This window comes from Cervus elaphus, chromosome 14 (assembly GCF_910594005.1).
Source record: "Cervus elaphus chromosome 14, mCerEla1.1, whole genome shotgun sequence".
In the NCBI taxonomy this organism is placed as follows: domain Eukaryota; kingdom Metazoa; phylum Chordata; class Mammalia; order Artiodactyla; family Cervidae; genus Cervus; species Cervus elaphus.
In genome coordinates, this window is record NC_057828.1 from 45273065 (window position 1) to 45293911 (window position 20847).

Genomic DNA, 20847 nt, shown 5'->3' on the forward strand with positions numbered 1-20847 from the left:
CAGAGATCTTAAATAATTTATTTGTCTTAAGTCATACAGCTAGGTGATAAGGTAGTTTACTCACTTCCTGACTATTTCCTCACCCTTCCCTCCAGTTAATCATTACCTAACTTTAGTGTTTCTGGTATTGGTTTTTTGTTTTATTTTTTTTAAAGAAAATAAGAAAATATTTAACAAGACTAAATAAAGGAAATAAACTAATTCAAATGTAATGAAATCAGGTGCACATCTTTCTGCCAGTGAGGCTGTGGCTTAGTGTGGATGAGGTAAGACTACTTAAAGAGTCTGGAGAAAAAGCATAAATACGATTTTTCGTGGATTTTTTTTTCTTTTATTAAGTAAAAGGAAAGGGAGTTCAGGTGTGTGATACAAAGGATCCAGTTTGATCAAATTCCACAAAACCCTTCCCCACCTTGAGGAGAGCTGCTGCCTCACTCACCCACAGGGGACATGCGGGGAACTCTGCCTCGGGGAGCTGGCTCACACTGTCTCGCACACACTCCACTCCTGCTCCGTCCCAAGAGGCGAGGGCAGAGGGCGTGCTGGTTCTCTCAGAACTACTTGACACATAGAGACTTGGGCCAACTCTTCAGAGGAGTTTCTTACAACACATGATATTTTAAAAGATCTGAGCAGAAAGTAGGGCAGAGGACCATGTAAGCAGTGCTGTGTGGCAAATGGAATGTCCCGGTCTTCGAAGTCATGGCTTGGAACAGAATCCCATCAGGCATTGTACGACGACGAGGACACGCTGCCCCCGTGGCCTGTCCAGTTGGTGTGGATGAACTGGCCCGGCTTGGCCAAGAGTTCATAGGTGTGCGCCCCGAAGTAGTCCCGCTGAGCCTGGAGAACAAGGGACAGGCTGGTTAGGACAGAGGCAGGCACGGGACTCTGGGCACCACCCAGGTGGATGTTCACCACCCACCCTAAAGCTTACCTGGATGAGGTTGGCCGGCAGCATCTCGTGTCTGTACCCGTCGTAGAAAGAGAGAGCAGTGGTGAAGCAGGGCATGGGAATGCCTGCCTGGACACCAGTACTGATGGCCCGCCGCCAGGAGTCCTGAGCCAGAAAAGCAAAGCCAGAAACTAGTAACTAGCTCTCAGAAAAGACAGACTTTCAGGCGTGTGTGAAGAAGCAAACACCCTTCAGAGCAAAACCCACTGAGACGAAACTCCCACACCACCCAGCTCTGGGCTACACACCTGGCAGTTTTCCATAGCTGACTTAAAGAAGTCATCCAGCAATAGATTCTGAAGTCCTGGGTTTCGATCAAACGCATCTTTTATCTTTCCCAGGAATACACTGAAATAACCAAGAGAGAGGAAGTCAATGAATCTCAAGTAGCAGGCTGATGGCCTGGCAGAAAGGAGAGGAAGTAACAGATACCCCAGCAAGCTATGAAGGCACCTGTCCTCCCGATCCCACCCCCAAAGCTTGCTGTACAGACCAGCAACACTGAAGCCCAGATCGCGAGCGGTCTGGGCAGACGGCACGACGGTGCACATGGAAGCACTTGAGACGGGGCAGTGTGGACACTCGCGTAACTGACACACAGGAAGAAGGTGAGGCGTGACACCTAAAGCTGCCTGGTTGCCAGCGAGGACTCCCTGTACAGCTCCAGGAAAGCCCTTCTGAGAGCGCCTGAGCCCCCGGAGCCCCCGCCGCCACTCACCTCCTGATGATGCAGCCCCCCCTCCACATGAGGGCAATACCGCCATAGTTGAGGGTCCAGCCAAATTCAGTGGCTGCCTGTCTTAGCAGCATGAAGCCCTGAGCGTAAGAGATGATCTTGGAAGCATAGAGGGCCTGAAGACGGACACCAAGACTCATCAGAGCTGCAGTCAGCACACGGATGCCCTATCCTCCCTGCCCCCTCCCCATTCCCCCCAGCAGCACAGATCCTGCTGCCTCATCCCCACCCCCAGCAGTGCAAGGACTACAGTTTAGGACAGGCTGCGGATCCGATCAAAGGGCAAGGCTGGACTGTCCCCCCTCCACGTGGCCTCAGGATGCTCTCCGGCAGCAGCCCCCTCCCCCACCTCACCCCCACGGGGCCTGCACCCCACCTTTCGAATGTCCTCCAGGAATGATTTCTTATCTCCTTCAAACGGGATATTCTGAGGCCCCTTCAGCTTTTTGCTGGCTTGGATCCTCTCGTCCTTCAGAGATGACAAGCATCTCGCAAAGACAGCTTCTCCTGCGTGGGGGGAGGGGGTAGATAATGTGTCACCAGTGTGCACACACAGAACGAGGAGGAGTGCTCCAGCCAGAGTGGTGAGGGGAGCAGAAGTGGAGCGCGACTTCAATGTTACAAAGGGCTGGAAGTCTCAGCCTTAGGCCCCCAGAGTTAAAGCAAACTTTCCTAAGAAGCTCGAAACAGTTAATCTGAAAAGTAAAAGTCCAAGTCAGTCTTCCACATAAATGCTGGTATTCAACCACAAAGACCACCATGAAATTCAAAGGGGGCGCTTTAAGGGGAAAAACGAAGCAGCAAAATCACTATTATTACTATAAAATCACTATTAAGAATTAACTCAGTGTTGGTCCAACGGTAACATTTGTTTCAGCTGGGAGGACTTTAATTTTTAAATGCTCACCAATGACTCAATTTATTTTCTTTTAAGCACTAATACCCATAACTCTGAAACAACCAGTACATTGAGAAGAAACACAGACTTCACCCTTCATAAAATTCCATTTTCTAATTCTTACAGTTTAATTTTCGGTATATCCATGATCATCGTTACAGTTTAACAGTTTTATTTCATTTGAGTAAAAAAATTTCAGTATAGTACTTTATCTTTTTGGTGAGGCAGGTGGCATAGAGGATCTTAGTTCCCTGACTGGGGATCAAACCCATGGTGCCTGCAGTGGAAGTGAACAGTCTTAACCACTGGACCTCCAGGGAATTCCCTCAGTATAGTATTTTAATATTAAGACCATTTGGTATCTTAAAAATCATCACTTATATTCACCCAATTGACAATTTGCAAAATTAGAATCACTGACCATTTTTCCCAACAGACAAAATGAAGTGAAACCTTTAGGAACTAACAGGGGACCTTGGTTTTGAGGAAAGGATTCTGGCCATAGACTTAAGAACGGGTGTCTCCCTGGCCCCGTCCGCCTCTCTGGGCTCTTGCACACACATGATGACTTAGCAGTCCTGGGTAGAGGCTTCGAAAGACAAAAGGCACAAGAAGGCAAGTGTGGTGTAACTGCAGGGTTGCTTAAAGATTAGACAGAAGACTCACTTCCCCATTAGTTCAGCAAGCAAGAATGGCACCTGGCCAGGGAGGAAGCTGCCTGCCATCCATAGGAAGGGACAAAGTCTCTGAAACATCCGAGCAGGACTCTCTTGAGGGCTGTAATACTCATATATTTGAGTCAATGATGAACGAACTGCTCTCAGTTACTGGTTCCATGATCCACCCCCGCCCCCGCCCACCTAGGATGGTATTCAGATTAGCTAAATAGCAGTCCACTTCCTTCTCTGCAGAGCTGGACTAACTGCTTCCCTCCTCACCAGGCCTGCAACCACCCTGTGAACAGTGAAGCGTAATTAACCAGGAAACCAAAGTTGGGGGAGATTAGGGAGGGAAAGGCAACCCGTGTCTGGAAGAGCCAACGTGTTGGGGAGCCACTCTGCCAGGAACAACAAACAACCTGTCATTAAACAGGCCAGAGCCTTCCTTCACTCTTCTTTTCAGTCTTGCCAGAATGTATCTATTTTATTCTTTTATATTTGTTTTTTTGCCACAGAGAAAGGCATGCGGGATCTTAGCTCCCCAATCAGGGATTGAACCTGTGCCCCCTGCGGTGGAAGTCCCTATTTTATTCTTAAAGAACCATCATGCAGTTCTGTTAATCCTCTTAGTATTTTTATCTCTGCTGATTATTTCCTTCTTTCTACATCTTTTTGAGTTTGATGCTTAGCTCATTAAGATAAAAAAACAAGGGTGGGAAGGATATAAGACAACTTCAGGATAGCAGTACTCTTCTAAAAGGAGAAGGAACTTAGGAAAGAAATATTAAAGGACTGGAAATGCATAAGTCATATTTTATTAGATAACTGAGAAAAAACCTTAGCAAAATAGTAAAAAATGTTGAGTACCTAAGATTTTATTATTGTGTGAACTGTTGTATGAAAAATTCCATTACAGTTACCTTTCCTATTAAAAAGACCTTGAGTCACTGACTATAGTTAATTCACTAATGTTAAAATGATCCAGGGACTTCCCCAGCAGTCCAGTGATTAGGACTCAGCACTTTCACTGCAGGGCCCCAGCTTCTGTCCCTGGTCAGGGAACTAAGATCCACAAGCTGAGCAGTGCAGCCAAAAATAATAATAATAATAATAATACTCAAAGTCAAACTGCAAAAGACAGACAGTGATTCTGGAATTCATTTCAAAGCTCACATGACTGGCAGAAGGATTACAAAGAGATTCAAAGGCAGCTTCAGCCTCTCTCTCACACTGTAAATTTACGCAAATGCAGGAAGAGCAGACTGCACCTGGAAAGCCGACGAGGGTTGAACAGGTGCTCGGAAAGAGCTGCTAACTCTCAGTGGCCAGGCTATACTAACACTCCAGAAGGACATCAGGATCAAAATCATGAGACAGAACGGTTCAGTCAAAAGCTAAGCGTTACCGATGAGGGTGACAGGCACGCCGTACTCCAGGGCGGAGATGGCGGTCCACTTCCCGGTGCCCTTCTGCCCCGCGCTGTCCCTGATCTTTGGCAGCAGGTGTTTGCCATCAGCATCTTGGAACTTGAGAATACTGGCTGTGATTTCAATCAGGAATGAATCCAGCTCTGTCTTATTCCATTCCTCAAAGGCCTGTGTGCAAGACATGAAAGAAAACAATGTGAAAGAAACCAAGATTATACAGGAGACACTCCCTTAATGGACTCATCCTTCTCCCCTGTCAATACTGACAGATGCTCACAACCTGCTCAACACCTGAAGCTAACCGGCTCCTCTCCAGGACACCCGAACACTTCTCTCACCAGCTGAGTTTTATGTTGAGAGGCAGCTGCTCTGATTGCAGCCTGTTGATGCTGGTCTTCTGATCACCAGACTGTGCTTCCCTGAGCCGGGTGTACCCTCACCTCGCATGGGTCTCCGTACAGTCACCTTTCTCCATCAGTCGATCCAGAGAGCGGCCTCATACATCCCTTTACTTTTCTTTACAATAATGATCATGAACTAGCTTTTTATAATCAGTCATTATTGTCTGTCTTCTCAAGATCCATGAGGGCAAGGACTTTGATTTTTTCCACTAATATGTTCCCAACATAGAAGAGTGCCTGGCATATAATATAGCACTTATATTATGTAAACAAATTAAATATGAACACACACAAAAAAGTAATGTTTCTATGAAAACTAAGTCATTGTTTTTGAAAGAACAATAAAGAAAAATCAGTAAAACAAGGTAAATGGGGATGACACACATTTAAAAGTTAGGAGGGAAAAAAAATAAAAATTAGGAGCAAAAAAATGTAGAGAATCTGGAAGGATTCTGCACTGTGTGCCTTGCAAGTAAGCGTCTTTCAATCATGTTCCACTGGAAATAACTGAAAGGATGAACTCTAGATGAGAAGGCTGACTAGAATGCTGATCAGCATGGCCATACTTAAAAGGACCCAAGTCTCATAAAATGATGGGTGAATGAACTCTTGAACATACCTTCCGATATTTTTGGGGGGGCTGCACTGTAAAGTATGTGGGGTCTTAGTTCTCCAACCAGGGATGAAACCCATGTCCTCTGCAGTGGAAGCTCAGAATAGGGGACTTCATTGGCAGTCCAGTAGTTAAGACTTCCACTGGTCAGGGAAATAAGATCCCACCTGTTATGCAGCCAAAAAATAAATGTTTGCCTATTTAATGATGCTGAAGTATCCAAAGAGTACTAACACCTGCAGTTTACTTTGAAGTATACATTTCAAATATATATAAGAAATATATTTATTTATATAAAACTAATAGAGGGATGGACAGATACTCAATAAAGCAAGTACTTTATATAGTAAAATGTTAATGGTATAGCCTAGGTTGTGTGTATGTAAGTGATCACGCATTCTTTCAGTTGTCTTATATGTTTGAACACTTTCATAATAAAATGTTGGGGGAGACACTTGTTTCCATCTCTAACTTTTTAATTAACTGTCAGCCAGTCCCACCTTCATCAGAAAAGCAGGCTTCTGCTGCTCCTCCCATGAGGGACCCTACAGTTGAGTGACACTGGCCTGACACACCATCAGGTCCCTGGTGGGGGTGGTGATTACCATCAAGAGCCCCTGGCTGAGTGATCGGCTGTTAAGATTTTATGATCCTATTACTGAGAGCAGCCCTTGAATTAGGCTGAGTCCAGCCAGGCCACCAGAATGACCAAGAGAAAAAGAATGAGCAAAGATTTATTGCTACCACCCATGGGGCTTCCCAGGTGGTGCTAGTGGTAAAAAAAAAAAAAAATCCACCTGCCAATGCAGGAGATGTGGATTAGATCCCTGGGTCGGGAAGATCCCCTGGAGAAGGAAGTGGCAACCCACTCCAGTATTCCTGCCTGGAGAATCCCATGGACAGAGGAGCCTTGTGGGCTATAGAGTCCATGGGGTTACCAAGAGTCAGACATGACTGAGCATGCAGCACTCCCGCCCCGCCCCCTGCCCAGGCTCACCTTGGCCATCTCCTGGTGCCCCATGCCCAGGATGTCCTTCATCAGGTGGTAGGCCTCACAGATGAGCTGCATGTCCCCGTACTCTATGCCGTTGTGCACCATCTTCACAAAGTGTCCTGCACCCTCGTCCCCCACCTGTTAGAGCCACAAGCCAGGAGGCCTTCAGGGGTCCACAAATCACCAGAGGAGCCTGTGCCCAATTCTTTGGCCAGGCTCCCTCCCCAGACAAAAAAATGAAGATGTATCTACAGTATTTTCAACCGCAAGGGAAAACGAGCTGGTCAGTTAAACCACTTGTACTTCAAACAATATAGAAAGGTTCTGTAGTTGTAATGGCCGCTGAGGGGTAAGGAGACCTCAGATGCAAGGTCTGGCCCTCAACCATGTAAGCCCAGAAATATGTTCTCGCCAGGGTGCCAGAGTGGACAAGGTACTGATGTATAATAAAGCCAGCAAGGTTTTAAAACCACAATACCACTCTGTGAATTTATGATGAGAAATTTAACTTAGTGTATCTTAGTGGCGACCAGTGTTAGTCCAAGCGACACCCTCCTCTGTCCCTGTGGACAAGCCACATGGGAAGCCAGAGTACCTGAAAACTGGCTGGAGGGCAAGGAGTCTGGACAAGGAGCGTGACGGGGCATCAGACTGGACAGTCAGGTGCTGCCATCTCCAGGCCAGGGACGTGCCGGGACATGCCTGCCCATGGACAGTGCTGGTGGCCCAAGCGGTGTCCCCGCAGTCGCACAGCCGGGAGGAATGCTGTCCCAGGTCACCCTTAGACAGAAGCTTCCTCCACCCACGTTACCACTGCTGACCTACCCCCTCCTGGTTTTGACACTTTGTTTGGCCGTTAAATAACATGGCTAATAACACCTTGCTTCACCCCTTCCTTCCTGTAACTTCAGTACTGAACTAAGGGGTGCCCACTTTTAGTGTCTAGACCAACTTTTTCAATAACCTAAGGGTAGGGCTTGGGGCTATGGAAAGTCAACCAGAGTTGACCAAGATACACAAGCAAGTACTGTTATTTTCTCCATGGTTATGTCCTAAATGTATCTAAAAAAAAGTTACTGCCACTGTACCTTCATTTTTACTGTAGCAATTTATTCAAGGAACAAACTCCCTTCCCAATCCTCCACACTTGTGAGGAAGTTACTCAGTCCTCTGAATCACAGCACCAGCCCCTCTTGACATAAGGGGTTGACCGACCTCAGTGACCACGGGGTTAAAGTGTGAGGGCAGCTTAGTCACCAGGCCCTGTCAGGCCTGGGCATGGGGAGGACCCGTTATTCCCTTAAGTCCTTGTTTCATCCCTATCTTTTATCTCATGTAAAACAAAACATCATAAAAATGGTACGTAGAATAAAATTCCAGGGGGTTAGGAGCTAAAGCGATTTTGGAGGTCACCCAGCCCAACCCCCATATTTGACAAATGAGAACACTGAGGCCCATGGAAGACAGTGACTGAAGCCCATGGAAGACAGTGACTGAAGCCCAGGGGACCCAGTGACTGAAGCCCATGGAAGACAGTGACTGAGGCCCAGGGAACACAGTGACCGATGATCATGGAGCACAGTGACTGAAGACCATGGAACACAGTAACTGAAGCCCAGAGGACACAGTGGCTGAAGCCCAGGGAACACAGTGACCACCTAATGTCACAGTTCTAGTTAGTGGGGAGCCAGCATGACAACTCAGGTGTCCCCAGCCCAGTGCTCTTTTCATTGATGGGATGGACTGAAGCTGTAACAAGAGACAATGTATTTTGTTCATAACACAAAATATAGGAAGGGGCCTTGGCCTCTGTCACATTCAGTGAGGGCAAAAAGCTGCAGCTTTTCTGTGCTAATCTAGCACAGAGTACCCATCCCAGAAGCAAACTCCACATTTGATTCTGACATTCTTTTGTTTTTGGCTGTGCAGCTTATGGGATCTTAGTTCCCTAACCAGGGACTGAACCCAGGCCATGGCAGTGAGATTGTGAAGTCCTAACCACTGGACCGCCAGGGAATTCCCTTGGCATTCTTTCTTTAGCCATGAAGTAATATGACTAAAAAATCTTAGTTCACCTTGTCTTTCCCGTTCCTTTTTTAAGGAATCCCTATTTTAGATTAATTGAGAAGGGCTGCTTTTAATATCAACCAAAAAAAAAAATCAACCTCCAGTTATGAATATTAAGATACAAGGAATGTGCAATAGGCACATTTTAGACACCAGCTACGCTAGTGACTTAAAAGATTGAGGCGCTCATGTGACAAAGCAAACCACCGGGCCTGCAGTGATCCTCTGCACACTCTGCCCATGGTGCCAACCGGCTCAAGAGGGGCCCAGAACCTACCCAGTCACAGCAGGGTTCTCCCGTCCCCACTTTGGCGGCGATGCCTTGGAAGATGGCCTTGATGTGGGGCCTGCGGGAGGGAAGCGCGTGGTTCAGCTGCCAAGAACAGAAGGGCTGAGGGCTCCCTTAAGTTCTCAAGGACGGCCCCTCCCACCCAATTTTTCCTTTCTAATGGGAGGTGGAAGTGCCCTTGAAAAAGTAATGAATAAGCTAAGTCCTCAAGGTAAGCCAGTTGGAGGCTGCGGACTATCTGGTTTGAGGTAAGAGACAAAAAGCCTGGGCGGAAGGGTCAGCAAAGCCCCAAGAGTAACTTCTGTGCATCTCAGAAGACACTGCGATCCCTGCCGTTCCCACAGAGCCTTCTATTGTCTGGAATGATGTTATCACTGACGGCAGGACCCTGGACAGACAGAACCCGGAAGTGCTTTTAAGAGCTGCACTCCTTATCGTTCGGAGAAAAAGCAGCTGCTCTGCACTCCTTGCACGCCTCCTGTAACTCCTGACGCCTTTTCCTTCTGTTCTCCTCACTGCTGACCAATACAGGCTCCTTCACAGAAGGGATTCGGTGAAGACACAAAACCTGAGAGCGCTGCAAAGGATGAGGGGCCGAGGCAGCTCCACTGTAACCCTTCAGAGCTTCCCTGGACTTTGACTCACTTCTTCAGGTAAAAGTACCATTTCTGCTCCTGACGGACCAGTCAGGAAAATGTATTCATGGGAACTGGAGCACTCATGAATGTCTGTGTATAGCACTTTCGTGTGTATTGTCTGCAATTCTAACAGCCCCCACTGGGCAGTACCCAAGGTAAATTTTTTCAAGCTTTTGAGAAGCAGGAAGGCCTCTGCTTCTAGATGTTAACATATTGAAGAGAATCATTAGGGAAAGATTGAAGGCAGGAGGAGAAGAGGACGACAGAGGATGAGATGGTTGGATGACATCACCAACTCGACGGACATGAGCGAGCAAGCTCTGGGAGTTGGTGATGGACAAGGAAGCCTGGCGTGCTGCAGTCCATAGGGTCCCAAAGAGTGGGAAATGACTGAGCGAATGAACTAACTAACTAATCATTAGGGGAGTAATTAAAAGAATAATCTTCCCCAATAAACCCCTCATCTCTGGGGACTGGATTTGATCACTCCTTTTTTAATAAATTCTTTTTAACTTTTTTTTCTCCAAGCCTCAAAGCATGTGGGATCTTAGTTTCCCAAACAGGGACTGAACCCATGCACCCTACAATAGAAGCTCAGAGTCTTAACCATAAGACCACCAGGGAAGTCCCACAATCATGTCTTACTTTATTGCCTAGTATAAGTCTAGAATATTTGGAAACCAAACTCATTCAAAAAAGCACATTACCTGTCCATGTCTCCCTTACAGGGATCCTTCCTTTTCTATTTCTTTCTCTTCTGCTCCATCTATTATTCTCTATCTGGCTTTCTCTTTTCCTGCAGCCTCAGCAGTGGTATTTCCCTCAGTCTAAGTTACATATAACTAATTACTTGCATCTTTTCATTTTAATCCTCTACCCGGCTTATCACCCCAACCCTTCTGTCTCATACAGCCCACCTGTTACATCATCACCAGAGCACCTCCCTTCCGGCCGACTACCCGTCCCCTTACACACAGCACAGTGAGCAATGTAAAATTCGTTTCTTCCTTAGTTAAGGAAAAATTCTCTACCTGGTTTCCAGGGAACGGAAGAGGCCCCATCTGACTGCCATTACTCAGTGATTAACTATACCTGAGCTGAAGAGGCAAATCTTACTCCTAAGTCCAGACAGTGCATTGTCTGAGCTGCCTTCTTAAAGCCTCTGAACCCTTAAAGCCTACTTAGAACTTCCAATATTGGTACTGGAGAAAATAACAGAGAAAAAAAGGAAAAGAGAAACAAGACACACACATTACATCAAAGCAACAAAATTTATAGATAAAAGACTGTGTCCAGTGTCTCCCATGTCCATCACTCAGACTGCACAGAGGAAAGTGTGTGGCAGGGCTGACCTCCACCCACTGATCTCCAGGTCCAGGCTCCCTGTGCCCACGCAGGTGGTGCCTGTGGTACTTACCAGGCCTCCTTGTTCCCTCCGGGCATAAGCGACGGGCCATACCGGGCCCCGTCCTCTCCACCGCTAACTCCACTCCCCACAAACAAGATGCCCTTCTCCTTGAGGTCTCGACACCGTCTCTACAGGAAAGAAAAAGAATTTCATCATATTTCCTAAAATCAGTTTCTCCCACCATATGAGACAGGTATGGACATCCCACATTTGACTTCAGTGACCCAAGAATCCAAGAATAACCTGGCCATTCAAGATACTTAATTCCCTCAGTTTGGGAACTTAAAAAAATCCATGGACGTTTAAGATAGCTACCCAAAGGGAGGGCTTCCCTCGTAGCTCAGTTGGTAAAGAATGTGCCTGCAATGCAGGAGACCCAGGCTCGATTCCTGAATTGGGAAGATCCCCTGGAGAAGGAACTGGCAACCAACTCCAGTATTCTTGCCCAGAGAATCCCCATGGACAGAGGACTGTAGCCTGGTAGACTACAGTCCATGGGGTTGCAGGAGTCGGACACGACTCAACCCAACAGGAAGTAATAAAGCCAAACATATATTCTCACCTTACAGACCTTGTACAATAAGACTCAATGATGAGGTGGTTTAATACAAGCATGACTTATGGCCATTTGGCACTTAGCTTGTACCGGGACTTTCCCAGCACATGAAACCATTAGAGCAGCAGTCCTCACCCACACTGCCCAGTGATGTATCACGTACTGGTGGACAGAAAGGCAACATGAGCATAAACGCCCAGCTTGCCGAGTCTAAGTAGCAGTCATCCTTCTGAGTTACACGTGTGACCGGTGAGAACCTCATCCATCAGGTATGTCTTGATGGCCAGTCCCCAAAGAATCAACACCACAGAAGGATGTCCACTCTCCCCTTATATGTGCAGTGCTGCTACTTTTTTCTAAAATGTTCCCAGAACCTGGAAGAACGTGGACTGAGGAACACTCACCATGGTATCCCTGTATTCAGAATTTCCTCCATCAATGATGATATCACCAACGTCTAGCAAAGGTACCTGTTAACCAGATACCAGCATTAAGGCAAAGAAATGAAAGACGAAAATGAACATACCTTGACCAGTTAAAACAAACAAGAATTTATCCCAAATAAACCCAGCCTGAAAGTGTGTGTGTGTATAAAGTTTAACTTTCAACAATCCTCTCTGAGGCTAGAGCTGAAAGTCAAAGTGTCAATCACTCAGTCATGTCTGACTCTTTTGCAAACCCTTGGACTGTAGCCCACCAGGCTCCTCTGTGCATGGAATTCTCCAGGCAAGAATACTGGAGCAGTTTGCCATTTCCTTCTCCGGGTGATCTTCCCAACCTAGAGAGAGAACCCGGGTCTTGCACACTGCTGGCAGATTCTTTGCTGTCTGGCCACCAGGCCAGGGAAACCCTATTTGAAAGCTTAGGGATAGCAAGCAAACCCAGTCAGAACTCTCCACAACTGAAATGATTCTTTTTAACTAAGAGTTTTACAACAAACAAATCCTACTTGGAAAATTTTATATTTCCAATGGGTAACACCTGTCTAATTTATATTCCTAGATTGGATTAGTTTTAAAAGATCTATAAAATCTCTGTCTGCAACAGAGTGTGGGTCCAGTAAATATCTAATAGTTTGGTAAATGAATAAATGATTTGATCACCACCATTTTAAGATGGCAGAAAAAGACCAGGCATTGAACAAGAATATCTTCCTATGGCTCACCAACTAAGCTGGCTTTATCATTCAATCTCCCCCAACAAGGGAGATTCATTATTCAACCTCCCCTACAAGGCTCCAGTTTATATTACTTAATACTGTCCTGTGCTGAAGAGTGGACTTCCATGGTGGCTCAGATGGTAAAGAATCTGCCTCCAATGCAGGAGACCCAGGTTCGATCCCTAGGTCAGGAAGACCCCCTGGAGAAGGGAATAGCTACCCACTTCAGTATTCTTGCCTGGAGAACTCCATAGACAGAGGAGCCTGGTGGGTTACAGGCCAGGGGTTCGCAAAGAGTCAGATACAACTGAGTGACTCTCTCTCTCACACACACACACTGAAGAGTACTCTGCAATTTTCCAGTTCATTCTGTCTGAACTAGTCCTGGGCAGCCTGACATCTTACTACACAAAAAATCTGGTGTCATTTATCACAACGGTCTTCTTTTCTAGGTCATTTTCCTTTTTTAACAGAGGCATAGTGGAATCTTAACCACTGGACCGCTAGGGAAGTCCCAGAACTGTAAGTTTTTTTGAACATCAAAGATAGAGTTCACTGAAATTACTGATATCTCTATTCTGGTTGATAATGAAGTCTTACTGACATGTCTCTTGGTGGCCTCAGAATTTTATATACAAAGAATTATTACCACCCAAGGATATACTGTTACTTAATTAGCGCCAATCAAGTTAAACACCACTGAGTCATTAAAGCAGCAGTTTTGTCAGAAGTGAGCACATTGCATCCAGAAACTGAAAAGGGACAAAAGTTCTTAACTAAAAAGCAGTGAAAGAGCTAAAGGAAGTCCTGTCAGATAAGTGGCAGCTGGGGAAGAGCTGGCCTCACCAGTTTCTCAATGAAATCATCGACAGCCTGACCAGCCTTCACAAGCAGGATGATCCGCCGTGGCTTCTTCAGCTTGGACACCATTTCCTCCAAGGAGTGAGCGCCAAGCACCTTGGTGCCCTTCGCCTCATTGGCCAAGAAGTCATCAACTTTGGAGACTGTCCTATTAAAAGCACAGACCTAGAAAGACAAGGGGCCTGATTAGGAGATCTAGGACACAGAAGACCTTCAGACTGAGGATCAAGGGACAATGGGTTTCTACACAGCCCAAGGTTTTGGGGAGGGAGGACCCTGATTCTAACTTTTCTCCACCCAAGTGCTGATGGATCACCGTCAAGTTAACTATAACAGGATAAAAAAGCAAAGGACTGGATATAAGCAAAGGTCAACTGCCCGTAACATATCAGGCCAGAGCCTGTCACTATTTGGTTAGTACTTAAATCTGGGAACCAGCTAGTTCCAGACTGTTACCTTTTGTCACTGATAATCCTTGTATCTAAGCCAGTTTAGTACTCACACCTGAACTTTTCTCCAGATCCCATTAGGCAATAAATTTAGAGATCTACACTTTGGGAGGGACTTCTCCTCCTCAGGAGAGGGGCAGGTTTACTCAAGGCCACAAACCTTACAGAATGGGCAGATCCCTTCAGCAGGACTCCTTTCTGAGAGGACTGTGAAGTCGGCCCTCCCACCCCCACATGTAAAGTGGGCCTTCTCTCTCTCGCAAAAATGTTAAGCAACAACAGAGCACCCAGCAAGAGAACCACGGTTCCAGGTTACAGGGGATCTTCCAAATCAGAACAGTCCCCCACACTCAGGCTAAGGCATGGAGGACCCCAAGAGAAGAGTGTGCCCCTCCCCACTTACCACAAAGCCATGGTCATTCATGTTCAAAATTAAGTTCTGGCCCATGACAGCCAATCCAATTAGGGCAATGTCAGCTCTGAAAGAGGGGAAGAGGAACAAAGGAAACTGTGTCAGTTGCACTTAATTCATCACAACGCAGAGTTTTCCAGCTTTTGATACAATTAACAACTCGTTTTAACGTTCCTCTAGCCCACTCCTCCCTGTTGCACTTTAAACGCCGGGGTTGCAGCCTTCAGGCCACCCCCCCTCTACCACTTCGCCGGTCCCTAAGTTCTCCTGGACCAACGACACATGCACGAGGAGGGGGTTCACAGCACGGAGTCTTTTCTGCGCTACGGCCGAGCTGGTGATGACGCGTCCGAGGCCTTCCGTCTCCGCAGCCGGGCCGTCCAGGGACCCGAGCTGCCCTCGGCCACGCCTGTCCCCTCCTCTCTCTCCTTTCCTAGGAACGGGATCCGCCCGCGTCGCCGCGAGGGGCAGAGGGGCTGGGTCCCAGGAAAGGCGAGGCCGCGGGGCTGACAATGGGGTCCGGCGCTTCTCTGGAGGTCCCGGGCTCCGGGCGCCACGAGGCCGGGCTCTGGAGACCCCCGGGGCGAGGCGACGTCGGGGACGGCTCCGGTGTCCGCGGTGGCCCCTGGAAAGTCCCCTAGCCACCCGGGGGGTCACTCACTGGGCCATGGCGGCGACGGCGGCGACGGCAGAGCGGACTGGAGCAATCAGACCCGAAGTGCAGGGAGAGCACGGCGAGGATGATCCGGGCTGAGTCCCAATCCGGCTCGCCCCGGGAGGCTCGGGGCCGCGGCTTTCCAGCGCTGGCCAATCGGAAGGACGGGGCGGAGTCTTGCTGCCACGCCATTGGTCCGGCCCGGCGCCTGTTAGACCACCCGAGGAAAGTAGGCCCGCCCACTCCTAGGGCTGGTTCAGGAGAGCGCCGAGCACATCGATGACACCTCCTGCTCGCCCGCGGGGGCGTGGCTCGGGCCGGGGGCGCGGGTCCCGGGCAAAGGACACGTAGCGCATGAGTTCTGCTCCGAGCCTCGGTCCGGAAGAGTGATGGCTCACGTCGGGCCGCGCTTTCCAGTGTAGCGGGCGCTTGGACGCCTGTTGTCCAAGTGTCCATCACTCCCTTCGCCAGGCTCACTCTGGGGATTATGCGTGGAATTGCTCCACCCTGGACAGAGCCCGAGGTGTATTCTTTCCTTTTTTAATTTTTATTTATTTGGCTGTACCTGGCTCTTAGTTGCTGCTTAGGGGATCTTTAGTTATAGTTGCATCATGAGAACTCTCAGTTGTGGCATGGGGGATCTCAGTTGCCCCACCAGGGATCAAACCCGGACCCCGCAGAGTCTTAGCCACTGGAGCACCAGGGAAGTCCCCGGAGGTGTATTCTTGTCTGTAGGCACGTGTGCAACGAGTACCAAGAAACGTTGCTCCTCACCACGACCCTGTGGGGGAGACGTGTTGCCTCTTTTTCAGTTCAGTTCAATTCAGTCGCTCAGTCGTGTCCGACTCTCTGCGACCCCTTGAATCGCAGCACGCCAGGCCTCCCTGTCCATCACCAACTCCCGGAGTCTACCCAAACCCATCGAGTCGGTGATGCCGTCCAGCCATCTCATCCTCTGTCGTCCCCTTCTCCTGCTCCCAATCCCTCCCAGAATCAGGGTCTTTTCCAATGAGTCAACTGTTTGCATGAGGTGGCCAAAGTGCTTTTTACAGGCGAAGAAACAGGCTCAGAGAGCAGGTGGGGGATGTACTTGCTGGGCTGCGATGGGGCCTGGCTTGGAGGAAGAGAAGCCAGGTAAGGGTGAACGGGCAGTTCAGGGCATTAAATTCCATCTCCCACGTGTGCAGTCCCTGGTGCATGAGGCGTCTTCACTCTCAGCCCTGAACCCTGCCGCCTCCTGTGCAGATGCCTTGAAGGAAGCTTAGCTCCTCAGGTAACTTTCAGAGTTTTGTTGCTTTCTGTGGATGCTTGGCATCACCTAACAGTGCCTTGCACATAGTAAGTGCTCAGCAGCTGCTTAACTACTAGAGTCACACAGCCAGTAAATGGCTAGATAGTGACCCAGTTGTGACCCATTCAAGGTTATTTCCACGCACCAATTGCACAGGTTAATTTGTAAAATAGGTTTTAATAGATACTGTTAGAACTTCCACCTTAGCAGATGTCCCACTATAGCCCTTTTTTGCCTATTGAAAGTCCTGTGTTAATTAAATCACAGAAACAATGTTTCTGTTAATACAATGTTTCTGTTAATTCTGTTAATGCAATAGTGGAATCTTACTCTGAAATTTAAAAATGGTATCACAGCCCACTTTATCTTGTATGTACCTATTCTATATGAGGGTTCCTCCACTAGAGACATTCTTTGTATCAGTTTTTTTCCTTGAGTTGCTTCCATATTTGCCTGTTTTGCACCGGCCAAGCCTTATTACACTTCTTAGTGTACAATTTTTCTTTTCTTTTTCTCTCCTGTTGCCTGGCAGGCACGATGTTCGTGGACTGTGGTTGACTCACCGCACAGATGTCTAGGTGGGGCCAAGCTTAACACAGAACTTCCCCCTGAGGGCAAGAGCAGTCCCTGCCCATGGGTCCCTTCTTGCTTCTATGGGTACAGAATATAGCTGTAAGCAAGCCTCATATTTATTTTAAAGCTATAAGCAAGGTGCCCAGCTGCCCTCAGCGCTACCCTGAATGGGAAGGAAGTGACTAGGGAGATATGAACTGATAAGCCAGGCAAACCAGAGCGTGCAAGCTGACTGCCACAGTGAGCCCTGCACTGGGACCTCACCCTTAATCCCATTTCTACCCACACGGGGGATTTGGTAGCTTTAGATGAACCAGCTGGTCGGAATCTTGGAGCTCTTTCAGCACAATGTCCCCAAACTCCAGTGTTATTTATTGGCTCATCAAATCTCTGTTGCGGTGTTCAGGCTTCTCTCTAGTTGCAGTGCTGCAGGCTTAGCTGCCCCACGGCGTGTGGCATCTTAGTTCCCAATCAGGGATTGAACCTGCATCCCCTGCATTGGAAGGAAGATTCTTAACCACTGGATCACCAGGGAAGTCGCACAGGGAGCTTGTTCAATGTGAATTCTGAGACCACAGGTCTGGGATAGGCCAGGAAATGTGCATTTTGTCAAGACCCACTGGTGATTCTGAGTGCTGGAGGAAAGAATTCTCAAAGAGTGATCAGGACCTCTGAAAGTCCTTGAGACCCTTTCCGGGGAAGTGGGGACGAAGCTATTTCCTGGTATTATTTGCCTTCTTCATTCTCTTTCTCTCACAAGTGTACCGTGGAGTTTCCCTAGGGGCTGCATCACATGTAACACAGGCCAGATTAAATGTAGAAACAGATATGAGAATCCATCTGTCTTAAGCTGTATGAAGCAGAGCATTTGTTAGGTTTAAAAAACTATCAAACAATACCACTCATCTCAGCAGGAGACGGGGGTTTGATCCCTGGGTTGGGAAGATCCCCTGGCGAAGAGAATGGCAACCCACTCCAGTATTTCTGTCTGGGAAATCCCATGGACTAAGGAGCCTGGTGGGCTACAGTGCCCGGGGATCACAAAAGAGTTGGACACAGCTGAGCATGCACACCCACTCATCTCACTGCATTTCCTTTTGTTTTGGAAAATTGTTATCCCAAGGTTTCTTTTTTTTTTAATGGTAAATATTAATAGACATAACTTATATAAACAAGAGCTTGTTCTGTCTTCAGTAATTTTTAAGAGTGTAAAGTTGTCCTGACATCAACAAGTGTGAGAACCACTGATCTAGCCCAACTCATATTTTAGGGAAGGAGGAAATTGGGGCTCGGAGAGCCAAGACTTGCTGAGTCACACAGTGAGACTCTAGAACTACCTGTTGGGATGGACTGGATGCCTTCCAAGTCCTGCTCAGTAAAACCTGGAATCAGGAGATAGCCTCAGTGGTTGGGGAGCCTGTTGTCCCAGAAGTCAGATCAGATGGCTTCACGAATGATCCAAAATGTCTTTCCTGGAGGCTGCTGGCTGGAGAAGGAAAAGCAATAGGTTTTGGTGACACTCTGACCTTAGCTGGCTCCAGTTCCACTTCTTTCTAGCTGTGCAACTGGGGCAAGTTATCAAATCTCAGAGTTTCCTCATGTATGAAACAGGATTGACAAGGTCTCACGGGGTAGCACTAGGGTTAAATGAAGCCCACTGGACTTGCGTTTGGTACTTAGAACTCACATCTTAGTTTCTCCCTTTGTTATGAAAGAATCTCAGAAAGGAGAGACATAAACCACAGTGGCAAATAGGACTGATTTTTAAAATTGCTCTCAGCTTTCTTGTGAAAGCTTCTGGGAAGAGAGGGGTAGAAAAACACTTTTGCAGCTCCTTGCCATGCTCTCACAGATCAAACCCATCTGGTGAGAAAGTGGTCTGTTACTTGAATTGTTTGCTGGAGAAAATATTCCCACTTGACTAAGAGACACACCCATGCATTTCACAACATCTGTTTTTCCAATTCAAGCACATCATTCCAGGCGTCTCCTCCTTTTCCCCATGATCATTACCTCAGTTCTACACCCCTTTCGGATGCATCAGCATCCCTCCCCCTTTTATTTTAATTTCACTTATTGGCTGTGCTGAGTCTTAGTTGCAGCACACAGGATCTTTAGTTGGGGCATGCAAACTCTTAGTTGTGGCATGTGGGATCTATTTCCCTGACCAGGGATTGAACCTGGGCTCCCTGCATTGGGAGTGCAGAGTCTTAGCTACTGGACCACCAGGGAAGTCCCAGCACATCCTATTAAAAGTGCTTTTTTCTCCCCAGAGGATCCCAATTGTCTGGAACATATGCTCAATCTGAGCTTGGTCTGCAGGGCTGACCAATGTGACCGAGTTAGTTGCTCAGTCATGACCGACTCTCTGCGACCCCATGGACTGTAGCCCACCAGGCTCCTCTGCATGATATTCTCCAGGCAAGAATACTAGAGTGGGTAGCCATGCCCTCCTCCAGGAGATCTTCCTGACCCAGGGATGGAATGCATGTCTCCTGCACTGCAGGCAGATTCTTTACCATCTGAACCACCAGGGAAGCCCTTCACACTAACCAGGAAGGTGAACACAGCCCTTTCTCTGCTAGATCTCCAGCCCAAGTAATAAATTTTACTTTCAAATTCAAGGACTGCCGTCTCCCGCTCCCCCCCCGACCCCCCCCCGCCCCCCCCCACCCCCCACGATATACAACAGTGTGAGACAAGGGCTCACTTCTGTCCTCTTCTCTTAGGCTGTGTTCCAGACACTGAATTACTTTCTCATTCCAGAGAAGGGCCTGAATTGCTGCTTGGCCTGCTCACGTCCTTGCTACCTCCCGCCACCTTGCAGTCTTGGCTCATGGGTTCCTCTCTTTTCCCAGGACGACTTAGATGTCATGTGCCTGTGGGAACAGTGCTTGCCACAGCCCGCCTTCATTTCCATCTCCATCACTGTACCATCCATCCAAGAGGAGGGGGACCATGTCTGTCTCATTCCTAAGTGTGTTTCTATCACCTTCCTATGCCCTGCTCATAACAGATGGTCACTAACGGTTGCTATTGAATGACAGTTTTATAGAAGGGGCACCATTCAAGCCAGTCAGTCTGGGACAGTCCTTTTTCACACCTGTTTTCTTACATAGTTTTCACAGAAATCACTTTCATTTCTCACAATTGTTCTGGCTTGAATGACATATTGGCATCCTACTATAAAATGACATTATCACTTCTTCATAGTACTGTACTTAAAAAAAAAAAGATTTTTTTAATATATATTTATATATGTATATATTTTATATATATTTATATATAAGTATAATTTATATGCAGCCAATTCATACACTATAAAAACATACAGTTGGATGATTTTTAGTTAATTACACTGTTGTGTAACTATCAGCACAGTCCTTCTGAGAACACTCCCATCACCCCAAGAAGTTCCAGCACCCCGAAAATGCTTTTGTAGTCCATCTCTGCTCCCTCCCCAGCCCCAGAACATGTGATCTACTTAATGTCTGTATGGTTTTGCTTATTCTTAGAAACATAGAATAATAAGTAATTTTTGTGGTTGGCTTCTTTCACTTAGCATAATGTTTTTGAGGCTTATCCATGTTATTATATTTATAGAGTAGCACATCCCTTTTTATTGCTGAGCCATATTCCATTGTGCGTAACTTGTTTATCCTTTTATCTGTTGGCTATTTGGATTTTTCTAGTTTGGGCAATAAAGAATAAATAATTCTGTTTTAAACATTCATGCACAAATCATTGCGTGGCCATATGTTTTCACTTTGGTAGATGCTTGGGAGTGAAATTGCTGGGTTCTATGC

General features: G+C 47.3%; 1 protein-coding gene and 1 non-coding gene across 2 annotated transcripts; both read right to left on the reverse strand.

Moving 5' to 3' along the window:
* Window positions 1–308: 308 nt before the first annotated feature.
* On the reverse strand, window positions 309–15322 carry PGD (phosphogluconate dehydrogenase). The gene is made up of 13 exons (XM_043922958.1): window positions 15184–15322; window positions 14514–14589; window positions 13647–13826; window positions 12046–12111; window positions 11095–11213; window positions 9028–9097; window positions 6687–6821; window positions 4654–4843; window positions 2068–2198; window positions 1674–1807; window positions 1204–1303; window positions 938–1060; window positions 309–843 (listed from the first exon to the last, which is right to left on the reverse strand). Exons 1-13 carry the CDS (start codon window positions 15189–15191, stop codon window positions 724–726), a joined length of 1452 nt encoding a protein of 483 aa, XP_043778893.1. The 5' UTR covers window positions 15192–15322; the 3' UTR covers window positions 309–723.
* A 3878-nt stretch (window positions 15323–19200) lies between these two features.
* On the reverse strand, window positions 19201–19273 carry TRNAG-CCC. The gene has a single exon. It is a non-coding gene; the product is annotated as a tRNA-Gly (tRNA).
* Window positions 19274–20847: the final 1574 nt, after the last annotated feature.